At 56.9% G+C, this 18354-nt stretch overlaps 1 protein-coding gene across 4 annotated transcripts; it reads left to right on the top strand.

The window, feature by feature from the left end:
• Window positions 1–1967: 1967 nt before the first annotated feature.
• On the top strand, window positions 1968–10969 carry CCDC124 (coiled-coil domain containing 124). 4 transcript variants are annotated; one of them, XM_021683119.1, is made up of 5 exons: window positions 1968–2158; window positions 6176–6345; window positions 9618–9807; window positions 10314–10428; window positions 10524–10969. In XM_021683119.1, the coding sequence occupies exons 2-5, from the start codon at window positions 6187–6189 to the stop codon at window positions 10729–10731; spliced, it is 672 nt and encodes a 223-aa protein (XP_021538794.1). In that variant the 5' UTR covers window positions 1968–2158; window positions 6176–6186; the 3' UTR covers window positions 10732–10969. The 4 variants fall into 4 exon arrangements, with proteins under 4 accessions (XP_021538794.1, XP_044773415.1, XP_021538795.1 ...); XM_044917480.1 differs by lacking the exon at window positions 1968–2158 and adding an exon at window positions 2303–2438; XM_021683120.1 differs by lacking the exon at window positions 1968–2158 and adding an exon at window positions 2303–2449.
• The last annotated feature ends 7385 nt before the right edge of the window (window positions 10970–18354 follow it).

Raw genomic sequence — 18354 nt, 5'->3', positions numbered from 1 at the left:
GAGTGGCAGGGAGATGGAGAAGCAGGCTCCCTGCTGACCAAGGAGCCCGATGCAGACCTCAATCCCAGGACCCTGGATCATGACCTGAGCTGAAGGCAGATGCTTAACTGACTGAGCCACCCAGGCATCCCTCTACCTTATGATTTTTTTAAAAATTTTAAAAAGAAAAAAATTTTTTTAAAAGATTTTATTTATTTGAGAGAGATGGGGAGAGAGAGTGAGTGGGGGGCAGAGAGAGAGGGGGGAAGCAGGCTCTTCACTGAGCAGAGAGCCCATGCTGCGGGGCTTGATCCCAGGACACTGGGATCATGACCTGAGCTGAAGGCAGATGCTTAACGACTGAGCCACCCAGTCGCCCCTAATTTTCTTAATAATGTTTTCTTTTCTCTAGCTTACTTTATTGTAAGAATACATTATGTAATACATATAACATGCAAAATATATGTCAATTAATTGATTGTTATTGGTAATGCTTCAGGTCAATAATAGATTATTAGTAATTAAGTTTCTGGGGATTCAGAAGTTATAGGCAAATTTTTGACTGCATGGAGGTCGGTGCTCCTAAACCCTGTGTTGTTCAAGGGTCAGTTGTACCTGTTTTATGCTTAGCCTCTTCTTCTTGGTGAAATATTTTTTAAGATTTTATTTATTTATTTGAGAGAGAGTGAGAGATAGAAACAGAGAGAGCATGAGCAGGGGGAGGGGCAGGGGGAGAAGCAGGCTTCCCCCTGAGCAGGCAGCCAGGCTCGATCCCAGGACCCTAGGATCATGACTCGAGCCGAAGGCAGACGCTTAATGGACTGAGCCACCCAGGTGCCCCTTTTTCTTGGTGATAAACACCATTCCAGCTACATGGGTTCCATCCTCCAGACATCACAGACAGGGGAGAGGCAGAAAATAAACAGGGCAATAAATGAGTAAAGCAAGTTGCTACTATGACAGAAATACAAAAAGAAAAAAGTCTGGGGTTGGAGCACCAACTAATTGCGGAAGTCAGGGAGGTCTTTCTCAGGAAGGGGTATTTGGGTCAAGGCCTGAAGGAAGTGAAAGGGCTGGGTATTGGAAAAGCTGGGGGCAGAGGGAACAGCACTGGCAAACCCCCTGAAACAGGATCATGCCTGGCAATTAGGAGAAAGGAGGCTGGTGTGGCTAGAGCTGAGGAGAATGGGGAACAGGAGAGGGATGAGATGGGGAGCTCTAAGGAGTCTTGCAGGACAGTGGGAACCCACCAGGCTTTAGAGCAGAGAGGGCCCAGCGTGTCACTGGGGTTGCCTTTCGGGGACTGTGGTCAACTCATCCTGCTTGAACTGCCCCTGATCTAAAACCTTCCTCTTTCCCCACAGCCTGGTCCATTGTAACCACCCTCAGACCCCTAGTACTACCATTTTTACAGATGAGGACACTATGTCTCAGTAAATGAAGAAACTCTAAAGTGTAGGTGCCTCGGACAATTTGGCCCCCCAAACCTAATTGTTGAATGAAATAAGCAAGGTGTGTTTGGAGGGAGTGGATGAGAGTGGAGCAATTCAGGAGGGACTGGCTAGGAATCTGAGCTGCTTGCGGTTGCATTTTGGCTAAATTCAGTTCCCGGTCTCTCTAAGCCCATTTCCCCACCTGAACGGGGTGGAATATGTTAATTTCTCTGCCCCTTTCTCCTGCCCCCTCCCTCCCCAGCTTCGCAGGAGGGAAGCAGAGAGTGTGGACAAAGCGCTAAGCGACAGTAAAGGTTTGCGAGGATTCCCCTGGGCTTGGCCGGTCTAGGCACCGCGCGTGGACCGCGGGCTCTGGCGCGCCCTGGTGGCCGGGCAACTCCTGCCTGATGCCGCCAGACCACGTGTGACGTGGAGGCGGCCATATTTCATCCGGGCAATGGCCATCTTGGTAAAGGCAACATTCTAGATTGTAGTTTTTACCCTCCCCTCGTAGTTTGCCAATATCTGAAGTGAGAGAAAGGGGTGGAGCCTTACAAAATATCCTCTTCTCGAAGAGGAAAAGAAATGGCCGATAACCTGGGCTTGGGTTGGAGGCCAGGGCAGCAGTTCCCTTACCAAGAGGGCGACAGCGCCGGACGTAATCAGTACGCGCCTCCGGGAGCTCGGCGCGCAGGCCCCGCGGTGGCGTCACGGATTCGCGACCGGGCCAGCGCGGGGGGAAGGAGGTAGGAGCGGCCGCGGTGCGGGCGGAGCCGGGGTGCGGGGAGGGGGGGAGGGGCGGGGGGGCGCGGCGGGGCGGCTTGGCCTGAGAGCACCCCCCTCCGCCCTGCGGAGGGCTGGAGGCGGGGCGCTTAGAGACAGGGGCACTTTCGTCGCCCAGTCCAGAGGGCTCTCGCGGGGGCTGTGCCCATTTCCCAGAGCGGGCGACTGAGTCCCGGAGGAATTGCGTCCTGTTCGAGGCCAGCCAGCTCCGGTCCTGCCTCTGAGCACCTTCCCGGCTTGGGGGTAACAGCTGGGTACGGACGCCCCCCAGTATCTTGCAGTGGGGTCAGGGCTGGGGAGAGGGACTACGGGCAGGGAGAGCTCAGAAAGGGTAGCGGGAGGGATTCTGGGAAGAGACTGTGTTGAACTTCCATCTTCTATTCTCTCTTGTACTTTTACATCCAGTCAACCACGTGGGTCTTGATTCCCTCCTAAATGCACACCCCTGCCCGTCCAGCGCCACTCCCCGGATCCCTGCCAGAGCTCCCTACTTAACTCACCGCTCCAATTCACCTCCTCACCAACCCCAGGGCTCTTACCCGCAGATCTGCGCCTCCCGGTTCTAACGCCCTCCGCATCTTATCACCGTGGAATACGGATCCCCGCTTCCCAGCCTGCCTCCCTCACACTCCTGGGGCCTCGGAGCTCCTCACACTTTTAGGCCTTTTCTTAGATATCTCCTTCAGGAAGCCCTTTGACACCCCTTAGCCCCCAGGCTGGGTCAGAAAACCCCTCTAGGCTTCCCCAGCGCCCTGCAAGTCCCCATCATAGTTTTCATGGCAAATTGTCGCCCTTATTGTCTGTCTCCCAGCCAGCCTGGCAGTCAGATCGGTGCTGCCTCTTTTCCCCAGCGTCCCACACATATTAGGTGCTCAGCGCATGTTTACTGAGTGACAAAAGTGTGTGTGTGAATAAGTATTTACCACACGGAGAAGAAAAGCTGTCTGTGTTAGTCAGCTCGGGCTGCCATTTAAAAAATACCACAGACTGGGTGGCTTAAACAACAGAAATGTACTTGCTCACGGCTAGGAAGTCTAAGATCAAAGTGCCAGCCAGTTTGGTTCCTGATGCAGGCACTCTTCCTGACTTGGGGAGAGAGCAAGCTTTGGTGTCTTTTGCTCTTACAGGGACACCAGCCCCATTCCATTAGGGCCCCACCCTTATGACTTCACTTAATCTCTATCACCTCCTCACTGGCCCTGTCTCCAAAGACAGTCACACTAGCTTTAGGGTTTCAGCATATTAATATTGAGAGAACATCAACATTTCGTCCCGGCCTGAAGAGAGGATCAAAATTGTCCTGTCAGGTTTTGGGATGGAGTTGGGGGTCTTGAGCAGCGTGACCTGGGAGGAGAGGATGCTGGGGCAGAGTCCCTGTGAGTGGGCAGGATTTTTGCAGGAGGAGGGAATGGCGGAGGGTGCATCAGGTGAGGGCGCAGCAAGAGCAAAGCCTCAGAGGCTGGAGAGGGAAGTGAGTGGGAAGAACAGTGAGAAGCTGAGCTTGGACACAACCCAGAGTGAAGTAAATATTGAGAGAACTCTGGAAATAGACGCTTTTCATTCATTTGCTCAGAACATTTATTGAGCCCCTACTGTACAGGGCACTGGGGACACAGCAGTGACCGTGGTATTCCTTGCCCTCACAGAGCTCCCAGCCTGCCGAGAAAGACGGACATTTGTCAAATAATCATATAAATGAACATAAAATAGCAACCCAAACAAAGTGCCTCAGAGAGAATTTTGTGGTCTGAGAGAGGGCGTCTCAGGGGAGGCTTCCTGGAGGCAGAAACACCTGAGCTAGGCCCTGAAATTTAAATAAGAGTTAACTGGGTAAAAAGAGGAGTGAAGAGCAGCCAGCCAGGTGGAGGGCACAGCAAGTGCAAAGGCCCTGAGGCAAGAACCTGCTTGGGATGTTTGAAAAATGGCGGGGAGGCTGGTGTGGCTGCCACCCAAAAGGGAGTGGAAGATGGGGGGAGAGTAGGGTGGGGAGTTTCCTAATCTGTAACTTGGACAGTGAGTCCCTGTTCTTGGCACTCCCCTGGGGAATCCAGGGTGGGGGCGTTCTGTTGAGTACATTGTAGACGGTCAGTAATGAATGCTTGATTTAGGGGCCAAGGAGCAGCTGGGGGAAGTGCAGGATCAGGCTAGCATACCCCCTGTGGCAGCTCACGCATCCTGTGCGAGGAGGAACTGGAACCAACTCTCTGTCTCAGCTCAGGGGGAGCACTTCGTCTGTGATTGCAGTCAGTATTCAACCCTGAGTCTTCTGGGGCCACTGATCTCCCCAACTTTGCCCTGCTCTGCCCCATGGGGCTCTCTCCTCAGTCTCAGCCTGGGCCAAGGGGCCACCCCTTGATGTTAAGGGGGGGGCCTCAGTGGTCTCAGAATCCTGATCTGCACTGATGTTCCCCCAGGGGCCAGCTAGGACCCTCGGGTGGGGCAGTGGTTAGGAGCACAGAGTTGGGATTGAGGGTCTGCCGCAGGGTCGTTGCATATCCTCTGCCGTCTGCCCAGAAGTCCCATCCCTTCATCCTCAGGGCTGCCTCTCACCCATCCTTCAGATCTCAGCTCTGCTGCCACACACCAGCATTGGGAGAATTCACTCAGACGCTGTGTATAAAGCACTGAGCCCAGTGTGCACAACCACTGCAAATGGGAGCTGATATTAGAGTTTCCAGCGGGGCTGTGAGGTGGGAGCCCCTGCCCCACAAGCCACACAGTTAGGAGGCTGGAATGGGGTGGCCTGGTGGTCCTGAGTCAGAGGACCATATTCTCTCCCCTTCATTTTTGGATGCTGGGCCTATTTCCCCAAGGGGACTGAGCTGGAGATGTTCAGGGGGGACAAACAACCCAGGAGTGGGGGACATCAGCCCATTTCCCAGATGAGGAAAACTGAGGCCCAGAGAGCTGAAGGCATGTGCCTGGGCTGCACAGCCTTCCCTTCCTCACCTGGAAGGCAGGCTTTGGAGGTGAGACCCTAGGCTTAGCGCTGTGCGGTCTGGCCAGGTACCTTGATTTCCCCACCTCAGAGAGGGAACAAGGGCAGTCCCCACATTTAGAGCTTTGGAGGCATTCTATGGAGTTGGTCCACATGAAGGTGTTAGTGGAGGGAGGGTGGTGTCTGCCATTTGTGTGCATTGCTTTCCCAGCACCCAGCGTGGGACTCGCTCGGACCAGGGGCCTGCTGGACCGCAGCTGTCCAGCTGTGCGAGCCTGGGCTGGGTCATCGGGAGCAGCTCACGGCAGCTGCCTACCCAGGGTGAGGAGGACTTGGCCTCAGGGCTCTGGGCCCTGGGGACTGAGGCCTCATAAGTGGCAGCATTGAAGGGGCCACACACAGACTGGCCCCCAGGGGGCCACAGAGGCATGACTGTAAGAGCCAAAAAGTGGAAACAACCCAGATGTCCTTCAGTGGTGGATAGATAAACAAAATGTGGTCAATTTGTACAGCGGAATATTACTCAGCCATAAAAAGGAATGAAGCCCTGCCATGCTAAAAAACACAGATGAACCGCGATAACATCACACTGAGTGAAAGAAGCCAGACATAAAAGGCCACAGAGTGTATCATATTCCATGTATATGAAACGTCCAGAAGAGGCAAATCCATAGAGACAGAAAGCAGATGAGTGGTTGTCAGGGGCTGGGGGGGGGAGGGTGTGTGACTGCTAGTGGGCGTGGGGTTTCCTTTTGGGGGGATGGGAATGTATTCTGGAACTAGATAGAGGTGATGGTTGCACAACATTGTGAATGTTCTAAATGCCACCAAATTGTGCACTTTAAAAGGGTTCATTTTTTGTTGTGTGCATTTCACGTCAATAAATTTTTTTCAAAAAGGAGATCACAAAGTCTCAAGCCCTCGTTTTACAAACAAGGCCTTTGAGGCTCCAAGGGGATCCTGACTGCAAGTGTGAGTCTGGGGGTACCAAGGGTGGCTGCGCCCCCCCCACCCCCGCTTACTGGTCCCTGCCCTCCCGCAGCCTGCTGAGGGATGCCCAAGAAGTTCCAGGGTGAGAACACCAAGTCGGCAGCGGCCCGGGCACGGAGGGCTGAGGCCAAGGCAGCAGCTGATGCCAGGAAGCAGAAGGAGCTGGAGGATGCCTACTGGAAGGATGAGGACAAACACGTCATGAGGAAGGAACAGCGCAAGGTGGGTGGCTCCCAGGCTCCTGCATCTGTGGCTAAGGTGGGCAGTCAACATGCAAACCCCCTGGGGCTTTGGCTTGAAAGGTGAGGAGGCACGGGACATGGAGCAAGGGCAAGGAGGGAGGTGGAGGCAGAGGCTCGTGCAATGGCCCTGGGGTGGCCAGGACTTGGCATGTTCAGGGAATGGCAAGGCAGCCACTTCCCTGTGTGGGCTTATTTCTCTCCTTCATGTAATGTCAGGGTTGGGCTAGACTGGCACTTCTCACCGTGGGGTGATTCTGCACTCAGCAGGCACTTGGCACATCTGGAGACATTTTGGATTGTCACAACTAGTGGGTGGAAAGTGCTGCTGGCATCGTGGTGGGTGGGGGCCAGGCATGCTGCTCAACACACTTCAGGGTACAGGATGGCCCCATAGTAACGAATGAGCCAGCCCCAGACGTCAGCAGTGCCAAGGCTGAGGAATGCTGTAATCGGTCCCCCGTATCCACCCTGCTGGCCACAGGGCTCGCCGGCTCTTCCAAGTGTGTATAAAAACACAGAAGAGTGCGTCTGTCCCCTGATAGGCCCCAGTGTCACGCACACAGTGGGTACGAATTGGTGTCCGGGGAGTGGGTCAGGGCTGGTACTGACTGGTACTGCTGGGTCCAGTAGGTGGCACCAGAGACCCATTTATAGCTGTCGCTCCTGGTCCCCTGGGCTGGTCAGAGGTTCTTGCCCAGACTAACAGTGGGAGAAAGTAGCAGGGGTGACATGCCATCCCTGCTTGCCCAATTCCTGGCATGCCTGGGCACTTTTGTGAGTTTTTCCCATCGTCTTCCTGTGTGGGACTGGATCCTACCTTGTTTTTGGTTGGACATTGGTCACGGGTTCCCTCCCCACATCCTGTGCTGCATTGGGTCCACGGAGGTCTTTCAGTTTTCTTTTTGACTATCAGTATTTTGACAATATAGGAAAGTTGAAAACCCAAAAGAAAAAACAATGTGTGCCAAAGAGCCATTATGCAGAGAGAAAAGCCAGAGAGGTCGGACCCTCTGCTCAGCAGGGAGTCTGTTTCTCCCTCTGCCCCTCCCCCTGCTCATGCATGCGTGCCCTCTTTCTCTTTGTCAAATAAATAAATAATACAATTTATATAAAATAAATAAAATGTATTTATTTGACAGAGAGAGAGCACAAGCAGGGGGAGCGGGAGAAGCAGGCTCCCCACTGAGCAGGGAGCCTGATGCAGGTCTCAATCCCAGGACCCGAGGATCCTGATCCAAGCCAAAGGCAGACATTTAACCAACTGAGTCACCCAGGCACCCCTAAAATAAAATCTTTAAAGCCTCTAACTCTCGATCTCAGCTCAGGTCTTGATCTCAGGGTTGTGAGTTCAAGCCCCGCGTTGAGCTCCATGCCCAGCATGGAGCCTACTTAAAAAAAACAAAACAAAACAAAAAAGAGGGAAAAAATCTTAAAAAAGAAAAGAAAAAAGCAAATCCATGCTCACTCCAAAACGCTAAAAAATAACACACCTCTTCTCCCCGCATGACACCAAAGACCTTTCTCACCCAGTGGCCTACCCCAAAGCCCATGTCTTGAGCTAAATAGAGGCCCACAGCCATATTTCTCCTGGTCTCCAGGCATCAGCCACGGATGGGGCTGTACTTCATCTCCCCACCTGGACGTCAGCATTTCATTTCCACTTGTTCCATATTAAGCAACTTGGCGATGAGCACCTGTCTGGGTTCCATGTCAGTTATATATGAGACTCATTTCTTATGGCTCTGGAATATTCTGCAAAGTGGACTTACTGTCTCCCATCGCCAGAAACTGCCAATTGCTAATTGCTCTTTTTTAAAAACTGCAAGTGACTTTTTCAAAAAATTTTGCTGAATGTCAGAGTATAAATGCTCATGTTCCCTCCTCAGTCCCATGTCCCTAGAGACTAATGGCCACAAGCTGCATGTCTTTCCTGAGTCATTGGAACCTTTTGGAATTCATGCATTCATTCAGCATCCTTTTACTAAGCACCTACTGGGCACTGGGCCTGGGGCCAGAAGGCAGCTGTTCAAAACCCAGGCCAGGGCCTGCCTCCAGGACAAACCACATAGTCAGAAGAGAGAAACAGGGACTTGTGGAACACAGGAAAAAGCCATGGGGTGGAGGAGCCTGATAGGGAGCCAGGAACTCCGGAGGCGCAAGAGTTAGCCAGGGAAGGAGGCTGCATTGGTATACCAGGAGGAGAGAGCAGCCAGTGCCAAGGCCAAGGCAGGGCTGAATGAACATGGGCTGTATGAGAACCATGTGGGGTAAGGGGGCCTTGGGAGGACATTATGTCTGATTGATGATTAAACTGAGGATCAAAGCACAATGGCCCTGCCTGAGGTGCCTGAACACAGGTGTGGGAGCCCTTCACCTTTAATCTCTCCCCCGCTTTCCTGCTGGGCAGGCAGGGTAGAGGTCAGAGGCCCAGGGGGTATCCTCAGGCACATGGAGTCGTCTTCTGGAACACTTAGTCCCACTATAGGAGTGTCACAGAGGGCATTGAAGGAGCGGGGACCATCCCCAAGGCATGGGAGTCAGATGGCAGAGTTGCAGGCAGAGGGTAGGCAAGTGGGGGTGCATGGGCTGCAGGGCCCTGTGGGGGTGTGGGTGGGAGATGGCAGAATGTTCCAAGCCTATGGCTGCCCTGCATTATAAATGAACCAGAACATGGCTCTGCCCCCTAGGTACTTTAGGGGGCAGCAACCCAGGGCAAGTCCTGTAGGCCAGATGGCATCAGGGTCTCCTTGGGGAGCAAAGGTGGGACCAGTCCCTTGTGACACTTGGCTGGGGACACTGCCCCTAAGGGCAGAACCCCTGCTCCAGCCAGCAAATGTGTTCAGACCCTCCCTGGCTCCTGTTGACTTTGGAATCCAATACAAACCCCTCCCCACCTCTCCTCCTTCCACATTTTCCCCTCCCTACTCCAGCCACACCAGCCTCTAGGAGGTTCCTACATCATGGCCTTTGCACCTGCATTCCCACCACTAAGGACTTTCCTGTCCTCCAGTTCTCGTCCAGGCTGGCTTCTCCTCCGGCCCAGGTGTCACTTTTCCTTCGAGAACCACCCACCCACCTGCCATGGCCAGGGTTCCCTGTTGTTCCCATAGTCATATAGGCTGGGAACCCTCAGGTAATCCCATGGTGCCCCAGCTATGTCCCCTGTGCCTAGCACAGGGTCTAGCACGCAGCAGGGCCTTGGTCCACCCGTGCCAGTGGTGGGGTCCACTCCTGATCTCCCCCTCCCCCCAGGAGGAGAAGGAGAAGCGGCGCCTGGAGCAGCTGGAGCGCAAGAAGGAGACCCAGCGTCTGCTGGAGGAGGAGGACTCCAAGCTCAAGGGCGGCAAGGCCCCCCGCGTGGCTGTGCCCAACAAGGTCACCCGGGCCCAGATTGAGGAGACGCTCCGCCGAGACCACCAGCACAAAGAAGCCCCGGACACAGGTGGGGCTGCGGCCCACTCTTGAGCTGCCTTTTTACCCAGTAAAGGACAGGCTGACCCTGGCTGAGTCTAGAGCCCCTTCTTCAGCCCCAGAGAAGCTGCCTGGGCTGTGTGGTGAAGCATGGGTGGTGAAGAAGTGGCCTGGCAGACCTGGCTTTGAGCACGGAGAGCATGGGCACACACACGCGTGTATTTACTTGCTCTGCACCTGACCTGGGCCTGTGCCCCATGGGGTCCTCAGGGCATTAATGAGGCGCCTTGAGGCTGAGACAGTAGCCATGAGTGGGGCACCTCCTGTGTGCCCGGTTGCAGGAAAGTCAGGAGGGCAGCGTGGCCTGGGCAGGGGGCTGGGAGGGCAAGAGGGCTCCCCCATCCTTCTTTGCCTGCCTGCCTCCTCTCTCTCTCTTCCCCCATTGGGTCTCTGTCATCTCTCTGGAACTCTGCATCCCTGCTTATCTCTCTCTGTCTCTGTGTATGTCTCTGTCACCTGGCTGCCTCCCACCCCCAGCCGAGAAAGCCAAGAGCCACTTGGAGGTGCCGTTGGAGGAGAATGTGAACCGCCGCGTGCTGGAGGAGGGCAGCGTGGAAGCGCGCACCATTGAGGATGCCATCGCGGTGCTCAGGTGATGGGCGGGGCTCGGGTACGGGGGCGGGGCTATGCGTCTGGGGGCGGGGTCGCCCCATAGACCCGCCCCCTAACGCCACCGTCCTCCCCTAGCGTGGCAGACGAGGCTGCGGACCGGCACCCAGAGCGCCGCATGCGGGCGGCCTTCACTGCCTTTGAGGAGGCGCAGCTGCCGCGGCTCAAGCAAGAAAACCCCAATATGCGGCTGTCGCAGCTGAAGCAGCTGCTCAAGAAGGAGTGGTTGCGGTCGCCAGACAACCCCATGAACCAGCGGGCCGTGCCCTTCAATGCCCCCAAGTGAGCCCAGAACTGGGGGAGCCGCCCCACAGGCGGTCAGGGTCGTGACGTCACACGCCCTCCTGCTGGGTCAGCTACGTGGGTTACAGAGAGGTCCGGGGCTGAGGCAAGTGTCCTGGGGGCTACGTGGCATCGTAGGCCATGCCTCCCGCTGTAGAGTCCCTGCTTCGAGTGACGCCCACCACCCCCTTCCTGCGCCCGTGGAGCCCTGGGGCTGATGCCCAATAAAGGCAGTCGGTGAAGCAGAGTGTGCACTTGAAGTCTCTGTGGGTGGTGGGGAGAGGAGGGCTGGAATGCCGGGGAATGCAGGGGGTCACATTCAGAGAAGATCAGGGCCCCCCAACTGCCCTCGTGTCGCAGCAAGCCAACTGAGACGTGTGCCTGGCTCTATGGCATCCCCACCTGGCTGGGCCACTTGTCCGTGAAGGGACCTGTACCACCACTTCCGGAAGCCTTGCTGGCCTGCTGCAAGAGGACTGCTCAGAAAGGTTGAGGCACTGGCTCCGGGTCACAGAGCACTTCAGGGCAGAACCAGAGGCAAGCTAGAGGTGATGTAGTTAGCATCCTGAGATTCTGGTTCAGAGTCAGCAGCCAGGTCACATACTGTGCTTGGGGGTCAGGAAATGCTGGCTGCTCTGGTGTTATTCCAACATGGGAGGCATCCTGGGCAGGCTTCTCGGTGGAGGATTTTTCAGAGCGGGCCTGAGTGGGAGATGAGTCAGATTCCATCGCATAGGCAGGCAAGGGCTTGGAAGCTGGAGCACAAAGGTGGATCCGGGTAGGAATAAGTGTCCCATCAGAGGCCGCATGTTTGGGAAGGGCTGGGTAAGATCTGCACCTGGTTCTGGCTTCCTAGAGCTTAGTTGGCCTTGGAGAGTTGGCAGAAAGGGGGGGCAGCAGCCAGATGGGCCCACATGTGTTAGGCAGGGTCTAAGTGTTTACCAGGTCACTGCTATGGCTCCCACCCAAGCAATACCCTCCCTGCACCCACAAGGCTGCCCTTGTGGTCTCTGGTCCCCATTCCCCCCAACTGTGTGGTGTCAGAGCTGGGCCAGAGGGGGCCGTGACAGTTTCATGGAGGGAGGGCTTTGAAGAATGCATAGGAATTCGCTACACAGACAGGGACAGAAAAGGCTGAAGGAATCACCTATGCAAAGGCCTGGAGGTTATATCTCTCCTGTTCAAGGGAGGGGTGCCATTAATAATTGGATTCAGCTAAAATGCAGAATGGAAGGTGCCTGAAACGACGGTAGCTGGCATAAAACTAACCAACATATACAGAGCACTGGTTTAGTTTGGAGATCCTAGAGCCAACTCTAAGACATCAGCCAGAAGGCATGTGAGGAATCTAGGAAATACCCCAGAAAACCCTGTGGGGGTTAGGGAAGTGAGGCAGGAGGCCACCAAGAAACATGGGGGGAGGGGGGGAGTTGAGGGGGAAGATGACCACTGAACGGGGACTAGACCAGCTGTGAGAACCATCCTCTGGATGCTGGGCCCTGGCCTAGCCCATGGTAATGTTTCACTGAACCCTTGGGACAGTCCCATGAGATATTTATCCCCTTTACAGACGGTAAAACTAAGTCACCTGCCTGTGTCACATACCCAAGAAAGCTGCCAGGGTTGCGGGAGAGCAAGCAGGGGCAGCAGTGGGATCTGGAATGGGGGTTGAAGGTGTCAGCTAAATAAGGGGTGGAAGAGCCCAGATGTCTCCCCACAAATAGAGGCTTCTGCCTTCTACCTCTGGGGTCTTAGGCCAGGGCCTTAATGGGTCTAAGCCTCAGTTTCCTCCTATTTTTAATGGGATAAAACAGTATCTAACCCCAGGCTATCTGGGGAATCAACGAGACGGTGCCTGGAAAAGGCATATCCTGAAGAAAGGCTTGGCAAAGGAGCCTCCTGCATGGCCACGTTGAGGTCTTTGTGGTTGGGAATTAGGGAGCGCTGGCGACTAACGGTGATTAACCAAAAGGAAAATGTCAGCTGGGCGTGCAGGGCCTCCGTGCAGGCGAGGCTGAGGAACGGGAATTCACCCCAGGGCGATGGGGAGCAATGTAAGAAGGGTATCGGAGCTGCATGTGGCAAGCTCTCCTGGGGACCTGCAGAGGGACGGCCAGGGGACCAGAGAGGAGGTAAAACTCAGGACAGGAGCTGAGAGGACCTCCTTCTGACTGAACTATGGTAATAACCTTTGTTCCCTTTCCACGGAAAAGCCCCTTCTTTCTCCGGCCCCGCCCCCGCGGAATCCCAGGCCCGCGCTTGCGCGCGGGCAGCAGGGAATCCCCGGCTCCGCTGCAGTGCGCGGGAGGGGGCGTGAGACGGGAGTTCCGTGTTCTCCCAGCCCTCCCCGCGCGCGTTGCCGGGACGACCGAGCGGGGCCGTGGGGACGCCGGGCGCACACTGCGCCTGCGCGGGGGTGCTCGCTTCACGCGCTAGGGCTTTCCCGTCGAGCGCTAGGCGGGGAGGGAAAGCCTCGCCCGGTGCGCATGCGTCGATCCCTGCCCGACCCCCGCCCTGTGGGCAAGGGAATCCTCACGCGCCGCAGTGCGCACTGGGGGCGGGGTGGGGAAACCGGCTCAAACCAGAGTGGGGTTTGCTGAGGAGGTGGCGGAGGAGGGAGAGAGAGCGGGGTCTTCCGGAGGTTCCCGCTCCGGCCTTCGCCGTCGCCTTGGCAACGGGGTGCGCGGGCCGCAGCGAAGGGGACGGCGGCCTCAGGGAAGCCGGGCGGTTCTGCGCCTGCGTGGAGCTCGGCGCCGGTGGCCGGGGTTCCCCCTCGTGCGCCCCCAGAACCGGCGGTGGGGAGGGGGGCGGTTCTCAGAGGAGAGGAGAGGGTGGGTGTCCCGGGAGGAGGTTATCGCGGAGAGAGGGGCTTTGGAGGAGGGGAGGATGGTGAAGGGACGTGGAGGAGAGGTGGGTACCAGAGAAGGTGGGGGAAAGGCGAAGGGCTGGGGAAGATGAGGAGAGGGGTGCGTGAGGAGGAGTCGGGGGATGGGGTAATGAGGGAGTGTGTGGAAGGAGGGGGACAACAAAGGAAGAGAGAGGAGGGGAGGGGGGAAACTTGAACAGTTAAGGGACGTGGACAACGTGTGGGGGACAAAGAAAAGCTTAGGAAGGGAACACGTGGGACGGGAGGGGGGATGGGAGGGGAGAGGACGGACACCCATAGGGCCCCTCCTCCTCTTCCCCCCAGCAAACCCCAGTTTTGCTTGGCCAGAAGATCTGGGCCTAGGGTTTCCAGATTTAGAAAAGAAAACTACAGGTTGCCCAGCTAAACCTGACTTCAGATAAACAACGAGTAATTTTTATTTTTATAAGTATGTCCCATTCCGTGCCCTGTATTTTATTTGGCAGACCTAATCTTGATTTGGCACCCCCTTACTACCCCACCCCCCGCCTGTGCTCTGAGGCTTTCTGAAACCTCTCCGATGATGCCTTTGTCTCTTCCGTCCCTGGTTCCCCATATCCCTGCATGCTGGGTCCCCCCCACTTCCCATGTTATCTCCCACCTTTCTGGTCTTGAACACCAGCCTGAGGTCAAGTCCTGGCCTGGCAGTGAAATGTGCAAAGAAAAGGCACTCAACCCATCTTCAAGGGCTTTCTCTCTCCCTCAACCCCCACAAGCCCTCCAAACCCTTGGCTGTGAGCCTGGCCCTGCTGAGGCCACATGTTCTTGCTCATCCAGCCATCACCTTTTCCCAGAACCCCCAGGGCTCTGTACTCTCAGGACCCCAGGAATCCCCACCCCCTCTGAACTCACCCTCAATCTCTGGGCATATAAATTTATAGTAGGTGCTCAAACATTTCAGGGTAAATTTATGGAGGCAAGTATTGGGGGGCCAGTGTTTGATTTCTCAACACAGCTGCGTTTTCTGTCCCATGGGGGCACATACCCTCTCTGAGCTTTTGTACCCTCCAACAAAGCGATTTTCCTTTTATCCTCCCCTTTGGTTTCAAAAAAAAAAAAAGTATAAGAAAACATGATGGAAAAGCTAATAACAAAGGAAAGGTCACTCCCCTCCCCATGCCCAGGGCTGCCCCCAGTGCCTCCCCCTCCCTGCAGTTCTCGTCTTTGCTCTTCATACCTATTTGCCATCTGAACAGACATACCTCCGTACTGGCTTCTGCTCAACAGGCCTGGAACTCGGTCCCTGTGGGCCCTTTTTCTCTCGGTATGTTATTCTGGAAACGGGCTACGCCATCCCTGGGGTCAGGGGAGGCAACGTTTAGATGCCTGTGTTTTTAGTTTCACTGTGGAAGGTGACACCCCTGCAGAAGCAGGTGCTGGATCTTTGGTGCCATGTCCTAGGGGTGCTTTCCAGGGTGGTTGGGGCAGTGGTGCCATCTGTTTGGAGCTGGGTAGCTTCTGGGGTGGTGCTGGGTCAGAGTTGGCCCCGCCTCTCATCAGCCAGGCCTAAGTTGCTGGGGGTGGGGGGCACATTCAGGCAGAAGGTGAATAAGTAACAGAGCACACCAGGAATTGAAGATCGTAAACTAGAGGGATGTGCCCAGAGCAGGAGGTGACCTCAGACCAGGCTCTGAAAGACAATAGGGGGTGAGGTAAGGGTGATCCTGGCAGAAGGAAAAGCAGATGTAAAGGCCCTGAGGCTGGACAGATTAAGACAGAGGCTGAGTGTGGCCCAGTGTGGGGGGGTGGTCTAGGGAAATAGCCCTAGTGCTGGGACAAAAGGGAATGGGAGCCAGACCACTCAGGACTTGGAGGGGGAGAATCAGGTCCTTCTCTAGGTTCAAGGAGGAGGGTGCTGGTTATGTGGACAGGGACATGATCAGTCACATAGCTGAGGACGGAATTCTGTAACTGCATCATGGAGAAGGGACTGGGGAGACAGTGGGCAAGAGCAGCAGCAGGACTGGCTGGGGCGTTCTGGGGGCGCTGCAGGGCATTTGTCTGGGTTCAAGGGAGGGGGACTCCCCCTCCCTCCATGAAGCTGCCCTGTAACTGCTAGCTCTTTACTCTCCCTCCCTGTGTCCGACCAAGGTAGGGACCTCAACTCCCCCCCCCACCCACCCACACAGGTGGAGAGTCATCCCCACAGAGGTACTGGGTGAGACCCCTCTTAGGTCCAGGTCCAGTACCCGCGGTTCCCCTAGCCCTCCCTCTCTCTGCCTCCACAATGCATACCCTAGAGGTCCCCTGCCCCTTTGTTCTCTTTCCCTCCACACACGGTCACGGTCACGCCGGCGGCTCCTTCTGAGAGCATCTCACACACAATGGGAAGGAGGGGGATGCGCTCCCAATAGCCCCCCACCCCATTCCCTGCCGTTCGCATCCTCCAGCCCCGCCCGCGCGGCGGAATCCCGGCCTCGGGGACCCCACCCTTGGAATGCATTACCTTTCCGGAGACGCTCCGGGCGGCCGGGGGGGAATGGAGAGGGAGGGCTATTTTTAGAATGAATGGAAGAAAAGAGGGGGAAAAAACAACAACAACAAAAAAAAGGATGGAGCCTCGTGGAAGCCTCCTTGCTCCCAGAGGAAACCCCCTCAACCCAGGCTAAGGCAGAAGGTGGGTGGGGGTTCCGAGACTGGGCGGGTGGGGCTGCGGGAGGCAGGGGGCGACGAGGGAGAGCTCGGTGGTCTGGGAGGGCACCACTCCTCCTGGGGGGGAGCTGGAGGAGGGCAGCAAAATGCAGCCGGCAACCCCAAAGACTTCTGAGAGCTGGAGGGACCCCAGAAGTGGATGCTGTCCAGTCGCAAGAAAGAAATCGGCTCAGAGAGGGGCCGGAGCAGGGCCAAGGTCGCAGGAGGGGCTGAGCCCTGAGCAGCGCCCCCTCCGCCATCACCCAGTGACCCAAACCCCGTGAGCCGCATTCTTATAATTTGGCAGTGACCTTCACAATCTCGCTGCCCAGGCCCCTGCTGTTCACGTTCAGCGGGGTCCCTGAATCGTGCGGGGAGAGGGGGACGTCACAGCCCAACAATGATATTAGAGAAGTTTTCTGTGGTTTGTTTTGTGGCCACCCGGGGTACCCCTCCCTCACTGGGACCTTCTAGCCCCAGCAACGTCACCAGCTCCCTGAAGCCTCCGGGTTCCCCCTGGACCTCCCAGGCCCCACAGCCCGCTCAAGGTTGGGGGCTTAATTGCCTTCCTTTCTGGCCCTGGCTCCATTCCTTCCCCGGACGCCGGAGAGCGACCCCCAGAGAGAGGCGGGCAGCCGCATTTCTATGCTGCTGGGGCGCTGGGCCCTGGCCAGGGGCTCCCCATCTCTGGGTCTCAGTTTCCCCATCTGTAACATGAACGTCGTGGGCCAGGAGCGGCAGAGGGTCCTCCCAGCTTTTTGAGCGTTCTTTGGGATTGGCTGTTACACCCCTGCGGGGAGGGGGATTCCCTCCCCACCCTTTCTGGAGAAGCGTTGTGGGAGAGGGGGTCGCCCGGTGGCCGCCGCAGTCCGCCTCTCGCGCTCCTCCGGGTAGGCGCCCCTCCCCGGGAGGCGGGGCGGGGCCCAGGTCGGCGGGGAGGGGGTCAGCTCTGCGGCGGCGCGCGCACACCCTCCCGGCTCACACGCCCTTGCCCGGCCGTGCACTTGTCTTCGCGCTCGGGCCAGGCGCTGGGGCTCCGGCGGCGGCGGCCGTCTCTGGCCGGTGAGTAGGCAGTAGTGGGGCATTGGGGCGGGGGGCGGTTTACAGGGCGGAGGTCCGAGCGGCGCTCCCCTTCTCCTTGGTGGGCGTTTTGGTCAGGGTTTGCCCGGACTTCGGGAATTCAAAGGGGGAGATGCGGGAGGGAGGGAAACCCCTTCCATCCCCCACCCCCCGCCCAACTCCAAGCCCGGAGTCACTCCAGACGCCCCCTGAATACCCTTATGAGGAGGGGGCTACCGCTCCGGGAATTTGAAATGCGGAGACGTCCCCCCACAGAGGTGAAGGTGGAGACAAGGGGACCCTCCGGCGCTTGCAGGGGGGAGGGGTAATGGGGGGGGAGGACCAGCTCGATTGCTCCCTGCCCCTTAGTCCTTTCCACCTCCCACTGAGTGTGGTGGGGATTCCCCTGGCTGGCCCACTGCAGAGTGGAAGGGAACCCCCCCTCCCCACACCTGCCAGCCTACTGTGCGTGGGAGCTCTTGCTGTGCTCTCTCCCTTAAGCTCCGCCCTCCCCCGCCCCCACCCCATTGACTGGGAAAGGGGCTGAGGCCAGAGAGGGCTAGCACTTACCCAAGGTCACCCAGCTGGGCAGAGGCAGAGCTGTGTTTGTGGCGGACTCACTAACCCCAGAACTCAGCTGGTGGTGTCAGCTCTAGGGTCCTCTGCTCCCTGCGTTTAACCGTCAGGGTGGGGCTTGAGGGCCCTGTCTGGAACTGGGGGGGGGGGGGGGGGGGGTGTCCATACTCTCTTCAAGTCACTCCACCCTGCTGGAGGCCCAGACAGGACTGAGTGGATAAGCCCCTCACCTGGCTCCCTCCAGGTTCTCAGGTCTCTTGTCCCTCCTAGACCCTCTTCCCCAGCCTCCTCAGGCTGCCCTAGAGCTCAAAAGAAGTCCCGCTGATGAGGGGGAGATGGGGAGGGAGGGCAAGGGGTACTTCCAGAGCTGATAGAGTAATCTCCACTCTGACACACCGACCCACTGGGTGACCTTGGACAATCGCCCTGTTCTCCCAGGGCCAGAGTCAGACCCAA

The sequence above is a fragment of the Neomonachus schauinslandi genome, chromosome 1, assembly GCF_002201575.2.
Source record: "Neomonachus schauinslandi chromosome 1, ASM220157v2, whole genome shotgun sequence".
Classification (NCBI taxonomy): Eukaryota; Metazoa; Chordata; class Mammalia; order Carnivora; family Phocidae; genus Neomonachus; species Neomonachus schauinslandi.
The sequence above is the reverse complement of the archived record's forward strand: the minus strand, read 5'-3'. Positions and strand labels throughout refer to the sequence as shown.

Bases quoted from the DNA above. Each gene is read 5' to 3' on its own strand.
- CCDC124 (XM_021683119.1), top strand. From the start codon at position 6,187: ATGCCCAAGAAGTTCCAGGGTGAGAACACCAAGTCGGCAGCGGCCCGG. The intron at 9,808-10,313 runs GTGGGGCTGCGG...TCCCACCCCCAG, and splicing joins CAAAGAAGCCCCGGACACAG to CCGAGAAAGCCAAGAGCCAC. The intron at 10,429-10,523 runs GTGATGGGCGGG...GTCCTCCCCTAG, and splicing joins GATGCCATCGCGGTGCTCAG to CGTGGCAGACGAGGCTGCGG.